At 63.0% G+C, this 14517-nt stretch overlaps 2 protein-coding genes across 9 annotated transcripts in view; one reads left to right on the forward strand and one right to left on the reverse strand.

Moving 5' to 3' along the window:
- Window positions 1–132: 132 nt before the first annotated feature.
- On the forward strand, window positions 133–10600 carry ZFYVE21 (zinc finger FYVE-type containing 21). The gene is made up of 8 exons (XM_055556733.1): window positions 133–327; window positions 7428–7478; window positions 7601–7769; window positions 8119–8194; window positions 8276–8373; window positions 8692–8739; window positions 9812–9954; window positions 10050–10600. Exons 1-8 carry the CDS (start codon window positions 190–192, stop codon window positions 10083–10085), a joined length of 759 nt encoding a protein of 252 aa, XP_055412708.1. The 5' UTR covers window positions 133–189; the 3' UTR covers window positions 10086–10600.
- A 231-nt stretch (window positions 10601–10831) lies between these two features.
- PPP1R13B (protein phosphatase 1 regulatory subunit 13B) overlaps window positions 10832–14517 on the reverse strand; it is a 76612-nt gene continuing 72926 nt past the window's right edge. For 7 of the 8 annotated variants that reach the window (XM_055556726.1, XM_055556724.1, XM_055556730.1 and 4 more), the window contains 5 exons: window positions 14340–14477; window positions 14131–14264; window positions 13376–13542; window positions 12288–12487; window positions 11489–11770 (listed from right to left, as the gene is read on the reverse strand). In XM_055556726.1, the coding sequence (XP_055412701.1) occupies window positions 11729–11770; window positions 12288–12487; window positions 13376–13542; window positions 14131–14264; window positions 14340–14477 (681 nt within the window). In that variant the 3' untranslated portion in view covers window positions 11489–11728. Of the gene's footprint in view, window positions 11771–12287; window positions 12488–13375; window positions 13543–14130; window positions 14265–14339; window positions 14478–14517 lie in introns of all 8 variants that reach the window. The other variant, XM_055556731.1, reaches the window with a different exon arrangement.

Genomic DNA, 14517 nt, shown 5'->3' on the forward strand with positions numbered 1-14517 from the left:
TGCGTCGATTGGAGCACGTGGCGGCGGGGCGGATCCCTGGCGCCGATTGGTCCGCGCTCTGGGCCTGGCTTGGCGACTGGACGCGGACGCTGTCAGCCACGCTGGCGGGGCGGGGCGGGGCTCCCGCGGGGCTCGGGCCGGGCAGGGGGCGGCGGGCGGCGGGCGGCGGGCGAGTGTTCAGGCGGCGTCATGTCCTCCGAGGTGGCCGCGCGCCGCGACGCCAAGAAGCTGGTGCGCTCCCCCAGCGGCCTGCGCATGGTGCCTGAGCACCGCGCCTACGGCAGCCCCTTCGGCCTGGAGGAGCCGCCGTGGGTCCCGGACAAGGAGGTAGGTCGCGGCCGCCCGCCAGTCCCGGGACCCCGGCCGCTACCCCGGCCCTCTTGGCGTCCGCGCCGGCTCCCCGGGCCGGCCCGACCTCCCCGGGCCGGGCGCCCCGCGCTCGGCTCCCCGCGCCCCCGGCCCCGGCGGAGCTCCCTGACGGATCCCCAGCTCCACCCCCGCCCGGGCGCTCCGCCTGGCCCTTTTCGAGGGTGCGCAGCCCCCCCACCCCGACATCCCTCCGTGATTCCGCCCGGGCCCTGCCCCCTGCGCCGTCGTCTGTGGACCGGCCGCCTCCCGCGGTCGAGCTGCTGGGCTGGAACTTTTCTGACAGTTGCCTCTTCCTCCCCGCGCGGGGACGTGGGGAAGGCAGCGTTTCTCTGCGATCGGCCCTCGGGCAGGGCCCTCGCCGTGGCCTGCGGTGCTGGGGGGTGCTGGGTGCGAGCGGGCGTCGCCAGGCGGGGCGTCTGCAGGGCGTCCTGCCTGGGGAGTCGCACCTGCTCCCGGCGGGGCGGGGCAGCACCTCTGTGCCCTTGTGTGCTGCGCTCAGGAGTTTGGACCGGATCCCGTAAGCCAGTGGCTCTCAGCTGTGCGAAGGCTGGCGGAGAAGCCTGGTGCGTTCCTGTCAATCTCGAGCGTCTAAGAGACGGGAAAAGACCACGCTTTGGAAACAAACTTTAAGTTACAGCCCCTCGTGTTCTAGCTGACCGCTTTTCCTCCCTGCCCCGGGAATCGCGGTGGCAAGTTTTCCGCAGGGAAGGGTGGGGAGGTACGGGAGGAATGCGTTCGGGTGTTTTCCAGGCACCGGAGAGCTCAGAAGCTAGGGAGGGGCGGTTGGCCCGCTGGGAAGACGGGGGGAGGGTTCATTCCCTCCACCCCCTTGTCAGCGAGCCCAGCCCGCGGTGCTCCAAGAGGGCAGGGCGCTGGGCGGGGGCCGCGGGGGTCACTGGGCTGGGCTCGCCCCGTCGGCCCCTCCTCTCGGGCCTCTTGTCGCCCCAGTTGTGCTCTTCCTTTTCTGCGTTTCTCCTCCGTGTGCTTGCGGTCTCTGAACTCGCGGAATGTACTTTTCCTCACACGGTGCCCTTGGTTAGTGCCGTTGAAAGGTGGTTAAAGAAAGAAAAAGGGAACATCACAGCTCTCATTCTCTAAGCCAGTGCGTGTCCGGGAGCTCGTTTAAATGAATCGGTGAGGGAGCCTGGCAGGTGTCATTACGGCTCAGAGGGAAGTCACAGCAGCACCGCCTGGCCTGGGAGGCGGCAGGTGAAGGGGCCGAGGTCCAGCCGATCGATCGTCTCCATCATGGGGGGCGGAGCCAGGACGGGCCAGTCGCGGGGCCCACAGCATCTCCACCCCCTCAGCCCAGGCCAGCGTGTCAGCCTTTTCTGGTGGTGTCCCCGAGGGCCATTTTAGACATTTCTTCCCCCGACTGATCCCCGTGAAATGCTCACAGCAAGGACCGTGTGTGAGTGGAAGCCGCCTGGATGCCCTGCACTTTGGCTCTTCAGTTCGCTCTGGGGCCCCTCTGTCCGTCTTCGGGGCCCTTTGTTCTTTCCTGAAATGACCCCCTTGCTGCCTCGGGTGTCCTCTCTGAGCAGCGGGGCGTGGGGGCCTGGCCTGGGGTCTGCAGGCTCCCGGGAAAGGTGGAGGAGTCAGGCAGAGGTGCTGTCCCCCTCGGCGCTCCCTCCCCAGTGGCAGTTTCTTGTGCTCTCCAGAAACACAGCCCAGTTTGCCGTCTCAGCAGCCAAAGAAGGCGGAGGGAGCTCTGAGGAGGGGAGGAGGCCTCCCAGTGGCCGTGACCCGAGTTTGAGGAAGTGCGTGTTGACATGTATTAGGCAGGGGCGCGTCTGCTGTGACCGAGGGGAGTGTTCTGGAGGAGAGCTGGCTGGGGTGGGGTAGCTCGGGCTGGGAGAGTCGGATGGAGGCTGGCTTCTATCTGATCTGGGGCGGCTTGGGGGAGGTGGGGGTTCCCCTGCTGCTGTCCCGGCTCAGCCCACCCTGTGCTTCCGGGGCCACGGGACAGCATGGGGGGGACATGCCGTCCCCGCTTCACCCGCCTCCACTTGGCTGCGTGGGGACGAGTGTCCAGTCATGTGTGGAACCGCCGGGCACCCATCGTTCCTTGGGGTCTGTCGACTGTTGACTTGGTGCTCAGCCCTGTGCCACCTTGGTACCTTGGGCCCATGGGGACATCCCTTACAGATGCTGGAGAACTTGGAGGTGTGCGTTATCTGTGACTCTTCTCAGAGGGGTTCCTGCCCTGAGAAATAACGGACTCTCTTTTCTGTGTGCCTCCAAGAGCTTGTGAGGTTGGGGGGGGCAGTGGGGGGCATGGGGGAGTGGCAGGAGTCCTGGGCCTAGCTCGGGCCTCGTGTGACTGTATCCACGTGTCCCCCAGCAAGGAGAGTGGGTGTGCAGCCGTCGGAGGCTGCTGTGGCCGGTGCACACGCGCCCTTTCCTGCCGTCCTGGGTGTAACGGCGGCAACGGTGGCTCTGTGCTCTTGTTTTGATGTCAGTTCAGTTCAGTCGCTCAGTCGTGTCCGACTCTTTGTGACCCCGTGGACTGCAGCTCGCCAGGCCTCCCTGTCCATCACCAGCTCCCGGAGTTCACTCACACTCATGTCCATTGAATCAGTGACGCCATCCAACCATCTCATCCTCTGTCATCCCCTTCTCTTCTTGCCTTCAGTCTCTCCCAGCATCAGGGTCTTGTCAAATGAGTCAGCTCTTCGCATCAGGTGGCCACAGTATTGGAGTTTCAGCTTCAGCATCAGTCCTTCCAATGAATATTCAGGACTGATTTCCTTTAGGATGGACTGGTTGGATCTCCTTGCAGTCCAAGGGACTCTCAAGAGTCTTCTCCAACACCACAGTTCAAAAGCATCAATTCTTTGGTGCTCAGCTTTCTTCACAGTCCAACTCTCACATCCATACACGACCACTGGAAAAACCATAGCTTTGACTAAACGAACCTTTATTGCCAAAGTAATGTCTCTGTTTTTTAATATGCTGTCTAGATTTGTCATAGCTTTTCTGCCAAGGAGCAAGCATCTTTTAATTTCATGGCTGCAGTCACCATCTGCAGTGATTCTGGAGCCCAAAAAATAAAGTCTGACACTGTTTCCACTGTTTCCTCATCTATTTGCCATGAAATGATGGGACCAGATGCCATGGTCTTCGTTTTCTGAATGTTGAGCTTTAAGCCAACTTTTTCACTCTCCTCTTTCACTTTCATCTAGAGGCTCTTGAGTTCCTCTTCGCTTTCTGCCATTAGGGTGGTGTCATCTGCATATCTGAGGCTATTGATAATTTCTCCTGGCAATCTGGATTCCAGCTTGTGCTTCATCCAACCTGGCATTTCGCATGATGTACTCTGCATGTAAGTTAAATAAGCAGGGTGACAATATACAGCCTTGATGTACTCCTTTCCCGATTTGGAACCAGTCCATTGTTCCGTGTCCGGTTCTGTTGCTTCTTGACCTGCATACAGATTTTTCAGGAGGCAGGTCAGGTGGTCTTGTATTCCCATCTCTTTCAGAATTTTCCATAGTTCGTTGTGATCCACACAGTCAAAGGCTTTGGCGTAGTCAGTAAAGCAGAAATAGGTGTTTTTCTGGAACTCTCTTGCTTTTTCTATGATCCAGTGGATGTTGGCAATTTGATCCCTGTTTCCTTTGCCTTTTCTAAATCCATCTTGAACATCTGGAAGTTCACGTTCACGTACTGTTGAAACTTGGCTTGGAGGATTTTGAGCGTTGCTTTGCTAGCGTGTGAGACGAGTGCAGTTGTGTGGTGGTTTAAGCAGATAGTGGTCTCGACATCAGAGGCTCTGCAGAGGCAAATGGGGGACACGGGTGTGTCAAACAAGAAGCAAAGGTGGACTTGGGTGGGGAGGGATTATGTTTCAGAGGGTCATTGTGGGGTGGCTCTGACCAAGGGATCCACAAGCTGTCCAGGGGCAGACAGCAGGGGGCTTCTCCATGGGGGGCGCAGACCAGGCTTTGGGGAGCAGGGTGAGAGGGGCAGGCAGGGGGCAGCTAGTGTGATCTGATAGCGGTTCAGGCGCATCACCCCTGGACTGTCTCAGGCTAAGAGGTGGGTCAGAGTTCAAGGGCCTGAAGGAAGGAGAGATTAATGAAGGTTGCATCAAGTGAGGTTCACGCGCATGTCGTTTCGGTCAGTGAGGGGACCAGCAGGGCCGTGGGTCCCGCCTGCAGCCCCTGTCTGGCTTGTGGAGGGTGGCTGGGGTGTCTGTGCGTCTCCTCCAGGGCACGTGAGGAGGGCGCTCTTTGCAGGACGATTTCCGAGAACACTGCCCAAGGGGTCCCCGTCTCTGGCCTCTGGGATCCCAGGTGGATCCCTCGTGGTGGCCCCGCAGGCCTGCCCACTCGCTCAGGAGCTGCCCACGGGCCCCGTGGCCGGTGGGGCGCTCCTTCGGGAGGCATTGTCTGCGCCCGGGTTCTGCAGGAGAGGCGAGGCCCATCCTGGGAGGCGCCCGTCCCCCCTCTCCTCAGCCCCTGCCCCATGAACCGTGTTGGCAGATTCACCTCGTCCCTGGGGCTGCTGTGGGTCTGCTCCTCAGATTTCCCTGTGAGCGTGTCTTTTTAATATTTCATTGCTTCCCTCAGTTAATTGAGTTAAATCTTTGACATGGATTTATTTTGTACTTGTAGGAGTTTTTTTACTCTTTAAAAATGGTTGCTTTTCAACAAAGATGCGTTAATACGTGTAACTTTGAAACTTACCTTTATGATTTACTTCTCGAGGAGCCTGAGAAGCTCTTACGTGAGGGCCTGGCGTCTGGGAGGACAGCGTGGGCGGCGGTCCCCTGTCGCTCCAGCCTCAGAGGGAGGGCGGGCGGCTGTCCTAAAGCTCCATTCTTTCTAGTCGCTTCTCTTGAAACATTCCTTTAATCTCTCCAGTCTGTCTTCTGTTGTACTTTGAAGGAGCCACCTGAGCACTCCCAGGGCTCCCAGGGCAGCTGGTCTGCAGAGACCGCCGTCTCCGAGCAGTCCTCCAGGGCCTCTGCGCTGGGCTGCCAAGGGGTGCCCCACAGCTTCCGAAGGCCTCCTCTGTTCCGGCCCGGCTTCCTGTGGACCTTTCTGGTTTCTTCCTTCATCATCCCTTGTCGCCTCACTTAACCCCCTCCCCCCCCCCCCCCCCCCCCCCCCCCCGGCATCGTCAGAAGTCTCCTGGTCTCCTGCATCTGCAGGGTGGGCGCCAGTCAGCTGCTGGCTCCCTGGAGCAGCGAGGGGTTGGGTCAGGGCTGCCCGGCTCTGACCCCTGGCTGCCCGCCCCCCCCCACCCACCCTGTCCTCTCGTGGGGATCTGTGGAGACCCCTCCCCTTACCACCGGCTCCCTCCCCCGACTGTGGGGTGAGAGTCCTGGGGGGCAGCACACGGGCTCGTTATTGAGCTGGGGAAGGGGCAGCCCGGGGAGGATCTGGCAGTGGCCGCACGCCCGTGCACGTGTGTGTGTCTGTGTGTGCACACCTGTATGTCTCGGCTCATGGAGCTTCTCCCCTATCGCAGCCCCCGCCCGCCCCAGGGGTGCCGTGGGGACAGGCCTGGTGTGTGTGGCCTCAGGGGCAGGCGTCTCCGGGGCCTTTGGCCTCGCGGGGGGCGGGGGGCAGGCTGCTGGTCCCTGGTTTCTGGACCGTCTCCCGGATGGCGGTCTCCTACCCCGGGGCCTCTCCTCTGGGTCCAGTCAGCTGCTCAGGGCGCAGTGCCGGCCCGGGCCTGGGCTGGCGTCTCCTTTCAGTGTAGCTGATCTCAGACCAGGTATGAATTCTTGACTCTTACGTCTTCATCCGCAACTCTTATTTCTTTATTTAATTTTATTTTCATATCAAATCATTCTGTTCATAATTTTAAAAGCTTCTTTTCTCTTATATAATCCCTAGGAAAATTACCTTGTTTAAAAATCTGTTTTCTGAATAATCTCATTGGTTTATTTAGATTAATACAAAAAGTCTAGCTCACTAATATTTTTCAGGGATTGTATTTTACCTTCTGCTGTGGTCTTAGTTTAGAACTTGGTCTCTCAGTTGCTCAGATGTGAGCCTCCCGGCAAGGGGGGAGCTGGGTCAGCCTCCACGACTGCACCCTCATCCCGCGGACTCTGCGGCAGATGTGTGAGGGCACAGAAGGGTGTGGCACACAGAGGCCCTGCCCCGGGTGGAGACCTGAGTGCCAAACACGGAAGGTTCCAGAAGTGACAGGGAGAGGCAGTGGCGGGGCTGGTGGGGGCAGCAGCCCTGGGATTCGTCAGCTCATGCCCAAGGCGGGCAGACCCTGCGGGTGATTCTGGAGGGCCAGGCCCTGTGTCCTGGCGGGAAAGCCGCTGAAGAACAAAGAGAAAACAAGAAAACATCAGTCACGGGATCACTTAAAGCTTAGATGGCTGCTCAGTGCAGGGCCATGGCGGCCTGAGGCAGGGGGCATGGCGGCCTGCTGCAGGGGGCATCTGCAGACTGGCCTTGCCCACCACCCTCCCCTGGAGAAGGGTACTGGACCTTTAGGCCAACCGGGAACCGTGGGCCGGCCCTGCCCTGAGTTGGGCCTGGGTGGAGGGGGAGGGTGTCAAGGTCAAGCCCTGTGTTGGGAGTGAGAGCAGAGCCTGCCTGGGTTCTGGCTGCCCCAAGTGAAGCCGGCAGAGGACGCCCAGGGCAGGGCGGCGGGGTTGGGCCTGCTGGCCAGGACTGACTGGGGGCGGGCGGGTTAGGCGACGGTCACACGGTCAGGGCGCCCGGCCCCCTGACCCGTGGCGGCATTTCCGGTCCCCCATCTTTGCAGTGAGAAGCTTTACCACCGCGGAGGCCGGGCCTTGCCACGTGGGGACAACCCGTCCCCACGGTCAGGTGACAGGTCTGGGCGCTCGTGTGGTTGTGGCTGGGTGGTGACGTGGCCGTCTCCAGGCTGGGCCCTGGCCGGTGCTGGGAGCACTGTCCCAGGCTCCCCTCCGGGGCCCCGGGCAGCCGGGCCTGGCCCCACCTCTGCCGGCTGACCGCTGCCCCAGCTGCGGTGTCTCCTGGCCGAGCCTGGGTGCTGGCGGGCGGGGGCTCCCGGAGGAGCAGGCCGCGCGGCCTGACCCCTGTCCCCTTGTTTCCTAGTGCCCGAGGTGCATGCAGTGTGACACCAAGTTTGACTTTCTCACCAGGAAGGTGAGCTGGGCGGGGCAGGAGGGCGGCCCAGGTGCGGTGTGGGGGCGGGGCCCCTCGAGGCATCGCGGCGGCCGCTGGTGCCCGCGGTCTGCGGGGTGCTCACGCCCGTGCCGCGTCCCCAGCACCACTGCCGCCGGTGCGGGAAGTGCTTCTGCGACAAGTGCTGCGGCCAGAAGGTGGCGCTGCGGCGCATGTGCTTCGTGGACCCCGTGCGGCAGTGCGCCGGGTGCGCGCCGGTGTCGCGGCGCGAGGCAGACTTCTACGACCGGCAGCTCAAGCTGCTGCTGAGCGGTGAGCGCCGGGCAGGGGGGCGGTGGGTGGGACTCTGCCGGGTGTGGTCCCAGCCGCCCCGGGGCTCCGGGCGGGCGGAGCCCCCAGGACCTGGCAGCCCTCTCTCCCACCCCCGGCCCGCAGGCCCTCCTGGCCGGGCTGCTCTGGGGGTCCCCTGGGGGCGGGTCAGCGCCCTGCGATCCGGCCTGGGGGAGCCCCAGGCGGCGCTTCTGGCCTCCGGCATTGCACCCCGACCCCGTCACACCCTTCCCGCCGCCGCCTCGCCCCCTCCTGCCTTCTGTGCGTGTCCGTGGCCTGGAGGGGGCGGCGCGGGGGGCTACCGCGTGCTCACGTCTGGTCCCCTCCGCAGGAGCCACCTTCCTCGTGACTTTCGAGAACTCCGAGAAGCCGGACACGATGGTCTGCCGTCTTTCCAGCAACCAGAGGTGAGGGCGGGCGCTTCTCCCCTGGCACTGGGCGCCCGGAGCCTCGGAGGGCCGTGGCACGGACGCCTCTGTCTGCCGCAGGTTCCTGCTTCTGGACGGGGACGGGGACGATCACCGCGAGGTGGAGGTGGCGCGCATCGCCGCCGTGCAGATGCTCATGGAGGGCCTCCATCCCGGAGGTAGGCGCCGCGGGCCGGGGGCTCCGGGGCTCCACTGGCGGGCGTGTGAGGCGGAGAGGAGGTTCCCTGGACGTGCGCTCCGCGCTCTTCCTTACCGTCTCTCGGGCTGGCATCACCCGGTTCCCCAGAGACTGCGGCGGGGCCCCCATCGCCGCCGCCCCCCAGGGTCTGCGGAGACGGCCCTCCTCGGGGAGCTCGACCCTCTCCCCCGAACCCCCCTCCTGAGCCTCGGGTCCGAGCGCGGAGGCTGACCCAAGCCCTCTCTCTGATTTCTGACCGGCCTTGCTGTCCTCGCCTGCCTGCCTGCCTGCCGTAAAGACACTCTCTCTCACACCAGCCTCCCCGCCAGCCGGCCTGCCGCCGAAGGTCAGCGTGTCTGCGGGGCGGGGAGGGGGGCTCTCTGAGACACTGGGCCTGAGGCGGCCAAACCGTGAAGCCGTCTGTCCCCTGGGCTCGGCTGTTCTCTCCTGAGGGGGAGCCCTGCTCGGCGGCCAGTGTCTGCCGGCCCCGGCCGGGGGAGGAATGGGGAGCCGACTGCGGGGCGCGGGGAGCCGGTGGCGGCTTGCGAGCTCCGTGCGGCCGCTTCGGGGGCGGGGTTCCCCGGGGGCGGGGCCGGGGCTGCTGGCGCCGCGCCCCCTTGTGGCGGCTCCGGGAGCGCAGGGAGCCCTGCTCTGCCCGGTTTCCTGGAACCATCAGTGCTCAGAACGTGTTCCGGAGCGGAGGTGCGGGGGGCGGTGGAGGGCAGGGAGGGTCCCCGCGCCTGCGCTGTCCACAGCAGGGTCGCCCACTTTCTGTCGAGGGTCGGGATGAACGTGGGTTCAGCCCTGCCGGCCACAGGCTCTCAAAATGCAACACAGTCACAGGAATCAGGAAAGCCCCCTTCCAGGAGCAGGTGGTGGGCAGAACGCAGTGGGCTGCCCCGGAGCGGGGGTGTGGGTCGGGGGGTGGCGCCCCTTCAGAGAGCCCGGGCCGGGGTGAGCCGGCTGACACAGCTGGGACCGCGGCTTGTGAAAAAAGCCTTGCAGGCTTGGCACTTCGGGCTGGGTTCTGAGCTGCGGGGACTGGCGTCAGGCGGTTGTCGCGCAGTCACCCCCCAAAGACAGCCTTCCAGGAGCCCGTGTCCTGCGGTGGCGTGGCTCCTCCGCCTTGACTCTGGTTCTCGGCGGTGGGGTGGGTGTGAGGCCAGCACGACAGGCGGGTGTAGCCTCGCGCAGGGTCTCAGCCATGGGGCACAAATGTTTGACCCGGGCCCCTGCCCACCCTGTGAGCTCAGGGTCGGCCACCAGGCAGCCGCCTCCCTGACACAGGCCCCACCGAGAGGTCAGCTGTGAGGCCAGCACCAGGGTCAGGGAGAGGGCGCCCAGGCCACTGCTTTGGGGCAGCTGGCACCCTGGTGCTCAAGGCCACTTGGGGCATCCTTACCTTGTTCCCACTCCAGGAGGCAACGCGAGGGCCACAGGCATGACCCTGCAGTACACGACCCCGGGGGCGGAGGGGCTGACGCAGCTGACGCTGACAGCCGGCGAGGACCCCGACGGCAGCAGGAGGCAGGCGTCGGCGTGGCTGGCGGCCATGCACAAGGTACCTGCTGCTCCGCGCTCTCCCGCCCCCGCCCCGCCGAGATGCCTCCACCCGCCTCAGCCAGGCACATGCCTTTCTTTCTGGTCACCTTGCAGGCGGCCAAGCTCCTCTACGAGTCTCGGGACCAGTAACTCCACACGGGCTGGACGGTCCGCTTGGGGCAGCAGCACCTGCTCATGGGCGCATAGGCACGACTAACCCTACAAGTGCTGGAGACGCAGCCAAGCCCTCAGAGCCTGCCTAGTGCAATATCGGTTAACGCTCCAGACCATGCACGCTTTAGAACTTGTCTGACACTTGTTGATACCTAACTGCGGGGGGAGAGGCTGAGCTACACTACTGCTAATACTCTCTGCCTTGTTTTTACAAGTGCCCATGTTTACTAGAAGGTTCTGGTTCCCTGATGCTCACTGGTCCTTCCACAGACGTGATCCGGGCAGTGGTCCCCTGGCCTGATGGGTACTGGTGCGCTTCTCGCACTGCCCGCTCGGCGTGTCACTAACCCAGGGCCACAAACAAACCCCGACACTTCACTGGGGAAGGAGCATGCTTTGTATTTTGTACTTCTCACTTTCTATTTCACTTTAAAATAACTGTACAACAATTTGTATATAAAGCTTACGATTAAAACTTATTTTGAAAGTAAGGATCAGGCCTTGCCTCTGTGTGTCCAGACAACCCGAGCTTCCCGCTCAGCTCAGCTCCGGCTCCAGAACACAAGACTCGAAGCCGCCCGTGAGAGACAGCGTTTATTGCGTGCATGTACACCCTCGGCACAGGCTGCCCGCGGGTGCTCCTTGCTCGTGAGCACACTGTGTACAATCGGTGCTCCAAGGATCTACACATGTCCATACGTAAATTACACACGAGACTCGTACATGGAAATTAAAGCTCAGGGCCTGGACTTTAATGAGGAAAAAAAAAAAATTTCCAACATGGTTTTGATAGTTTCGAGTGGTTTAGTCAAAAAATACTTTTGGTATATAAAAGCCTGTACGTACAGTTCAAATCTCGGGCAAGCGCCTCACTGTAAGTCTGGAACCAGGGCAGAGGGACCGGGGAGTCTAGCCCCATCCACCTGCCCCCTGCCCGGGCCTTCACGGCGCCGGGAGGGGCACGGGCACTGGGTCAGCGGGAGGCCGCAGGAAGGCGGCGCCGCGTTGAAACTTCTGACCCGGTGGTGTCACTTGGTCCTAAGGCTCCTTGTGCCTGTGGCCTGTTGGTGACCTAGACTGAGGCCTGGAACGGGAAAGCAGCCCACACCTCAGACACCCCGCTAGACAGGCCTCCACACAGGCTCCTTTGGTGATGAGAGAAGAAACGCACGCGAGGATGGCGCCGGGCTTCTGACTTCCGGTGGACAGGAGGGCAGGGCTCCAGCGAGGGGCACGCCTCACAGCTGGCAGGCTCTCTGGGGGGTGCTGGGGCAATACTGGGGTGAGGGGGCCTTGGGGCCCACGTCCATAAGAGCATCGTCTTCATCGGCAACCAATCGGGGGTCAACGACAGGGCTTCTTATTGGCAACACGGGTGGTGGTTTAGAAAGCTGGGTGTTTATTTGGATTTACAGTAATTGGCAAAATTCAGTCTCCTTGGAGGTGAAGGCCTCTCTCTGAGCCGAGGGCAGACCCTCACCCGGGGGCCCTCACACCGCGGAAACGGTCTGCTGTGGGAGCCCCTGAAGCTGCGTCCAGCGTCCACTTCCGGGAGATGGCCAAGTCAGCCTGAGCCGCTCCCCACCGCCGGCGAGCCTGTGCGGTGCTGCCGGGGGCACTCAGGCCAGCGTCCGCTGTCGGGGTTTGATCCGTGGATACAACTGGGAGGCAATGGACAGGGCTTAGGACGAGGGGACAACTGCTGGGCAGGGGCCCTGTGCCGAGGCCAGGCTGATGCTCAGAGGCCGCCCCCCTCTGGAGACACCCTACTAACGCCCAGAGGCCCCGTGCCTTTTTCTCTCAGGGCACTCGGGACCACCTAAGGTACCGGTACTGTCTGTAAGGCCCCCAAAGGTGCCTTGCAGGTGTCCAGTGACTGCAGGACGAGAGCAGCTGCCAGCCCACTGGGCGCAGAGCCGAGAGCAGAGGGAGGCCCAGGGCCTGAGGGGCCATCGGTGCAGAGGGCGCAGCCTGCGGGCCCCGGGAGCAGAACACGCTGTGAGCAGCCCTCATCGAGGGGCTCCAGCCTCCCCACAGGCCTCCCCCAGAGCAGATGCCCCGACCCGCCCCACTCCCTGCGGCTCCCAGGAAGCATGGAGAAAGGCAGTCTTGCCCCCAGGGTCTGAGCAGTAGGAGGGCCCCGCCCCCAGCAGTAGGAGGACTCCAGCACGGCCTTACCCCCAGCAGGTTCCTGGGCACGTAGCCCTCCCGGTCCCCGAGGCGAGCCCACCACCAGTCGGTCTCGACCTCGTCCTTGCGCCGCAGAATGGTGAGCGCATCCCCTTCGCGGAAGGTCAGCTCGTCGCTGTTCTGGGCCTCGTAGGTCCACAGGGCATACACCACGCCTTTGTTCATCACGCCCAGCTTCTCCTGCACGCCTGGGACAGGAGAGCCGACAGTCAGGTCTGCAGGGCAGGCTGCTGAGGGCCCACGCCAGGCTTGGAGACGCCACTGGCCTTGGGCAGCCCGCTGGGGCTGCAGCAGAGCGCTTAGAGGCTGGGCTGGCTGCCGCCCCCAGAATAACGCCACCAGTCCCTTCCATGTCCCAGCAAGAGGCCCGCGGCAGAAGCTTCACGTCCAGAAGCAAAGGTGCGTTCATGCTAAGTTGCTTCAGTCGTGTCCGACTCTGCAACCCTAAGTAACTTGGCCCACCAGGCTCCTCTGTCCACGGGATTCTCCAGGCAAGAACACTGGAGTGGGTCACGGTGCCCTTCTCCAGGGAGAAGAAAAGGTGCTGTTTCTTAGAGTGAAACTTAGAACCTACAAGCCCATGACTGAAGACCCGTGTGCCGCTCTTGGGGGTGGGAAGCACGCTCCACCAGAGCAACAGGCTGCCGCCTCCCGGCACAGGCGTCCCCCGCCCCCCGAACAGCCTGTCTTGGGGGCTGGGCCTGGGGCACTGCCCTTCTGTGCATCACTATCCACAGAGTGGGGACTGAGACCACCCGGGATACCGCCCTCGAGGCCTCGCTCTGGGCTGCTGCGTGCCCAGGGCATCCTGGCCGCCCTATCCCCCTCCTCTGCACAGAGAACATCTGGCAGAGAGGGGAAGACTTTGTTTTGAGCAACTCAGCATGGAATCCTGACCGTGAGAATGTGACAGGTCTTCAGGGATGAGCCCAAGGGCCGTAGTGACCTCTGTTCCCAGGAGACAGACTGGGCTTTCCAAGGGTGAACTCGGGGCTTCTCTCGGCCCAGGCAGTGGCATGGCGCGTGCCTACCACGGCCCAGGAACAGCACCCAAGGGCGTGTGCCCACGCCCCTACCGTATAGAAACTGGGAGCACTGGATGTAGCCCTCTTCCATCTCCTCGCACTTGTCCGCAGCCGTCTCGATGTCGCTGATGGTGGAGGCGAAGATGGCGGCGCCGCTCTCCACCAGCTGCTTGCACAGGTGGACGCTGTTGCAAGAGGCGGCGCAGTGCAGGGGCGTCCTGCGGGGCACAGGGAGGCCTCACGTCCTGCCGGCGGCCCAGGTCCCGGGCGGCCTGCAGGGCGCGTGCTCACCGCCCAGCCAGCTGCTGTGTTGCTGCCTTTGCAGGGGCCTGATTCTACTTCCACGTTTACAATGGACACACAGACCGTACAAACACACACACCGCCCCCAACACACCACACCCACACCCACACCTCAAAAGGCTGGGTGGTGAGCGGACCAAGAAGCAACCTGTAAACTGCGTGTTCGTGGTGTGACGTGAACATGCCCTCACACCATGGACGTGGCCCTCACAGCAGCTGTGATGATAACGGCTGTACGTTACGACGATATAAGAAACACGTTCACAGGCGGCGGCGCAGACTGCGGCCTGAGGCTCACAGTCAACCGCATGGGTCCCTCCACACAGGCTTTCTGGCCGCTTGAGAACAAATGGTTCCGTGGTCAGCCGTGTGACAGGCATGATCACAGCGGAGCCTTTGGCAAAACCAGCGCGAGAACGGAGGTGGCCGGGAGGAGGCGCCGCCCCGGGTGCGGCCGTCCTGTCTCCTTTCCTCCTCTGCCCCCACCCACCCCGGGGCCTCACCAGCCGTCGCTGTCGGCAGCATTCACGTTGACCCCGAAGTCCAGCAGGAACCGCACGATGTGGTGGTGGCCAGCACAGACGGCGTTGTGCAGGGGGGTGATGCCCTCGTCGTTGGGCTTGCTGGGGTCCTCCACCTACGACACGGGACATGGCGCATGAGCCCCGCCAGGCGCCGCCAGGGCCGCTGCCCCACACACGCACGCGCTCACCTCGTAGATGACCCTCTGCACCAGGTCGAACTCCCCCTCCAGAGACGCGTCCAGGAGCAGCGCCAGCGGGTTGAAGCGGACCCGCAAGCCATGCCCCGTCCGCTCCGAGTTGGGCTTCTTCAGGTTGGTCCGCTTGCTCTATGGGGAGGAAGTGTGCTTTGGATTTCAAAGCGACCCC

This window comes from Bubalus kerabau, chromosome 19 (assembly GCF_029407905.1).
Source record: "Bubalus kerabau isolate K-KA32 ecotype Philippines breed swamp buffalo chromosome 19, PCC_UOA_SB_1v2, whole genome shotgun sequence".
Classification (NCBI taxonomy): Eukaryota; Metazoa; Chordata; class Mammalia; order Artiodactyla; family Bovidae; genus Bubalus; species Bubalus kerabau.

Bases quoted from the DNA above. Each gene is read 5' to 3' on its own strand.
- ZFYVE21 (XM_055556733.1), top strand. From the start codon at position 190: ATGTCCTCCGAGGTGGCCGCGCGCCGCGACGCCAAGAAGCTGGTGCGC. The intron at 328-7,427 runs GTAGGTCGCGGC...CTTGTTTCCTAG, and splicing joins CGTGGGTCCCGGACAAGGAG to TGCCCGAGGTGCATGCAGTG. The intron at 9,955-10,049 runs GTACCTGCTGCT...GTCACCTTGCAG, and splicing joins GGCTGGCGGCCATGCACAAG to GCGGCCAAGCTCCTCTACGA.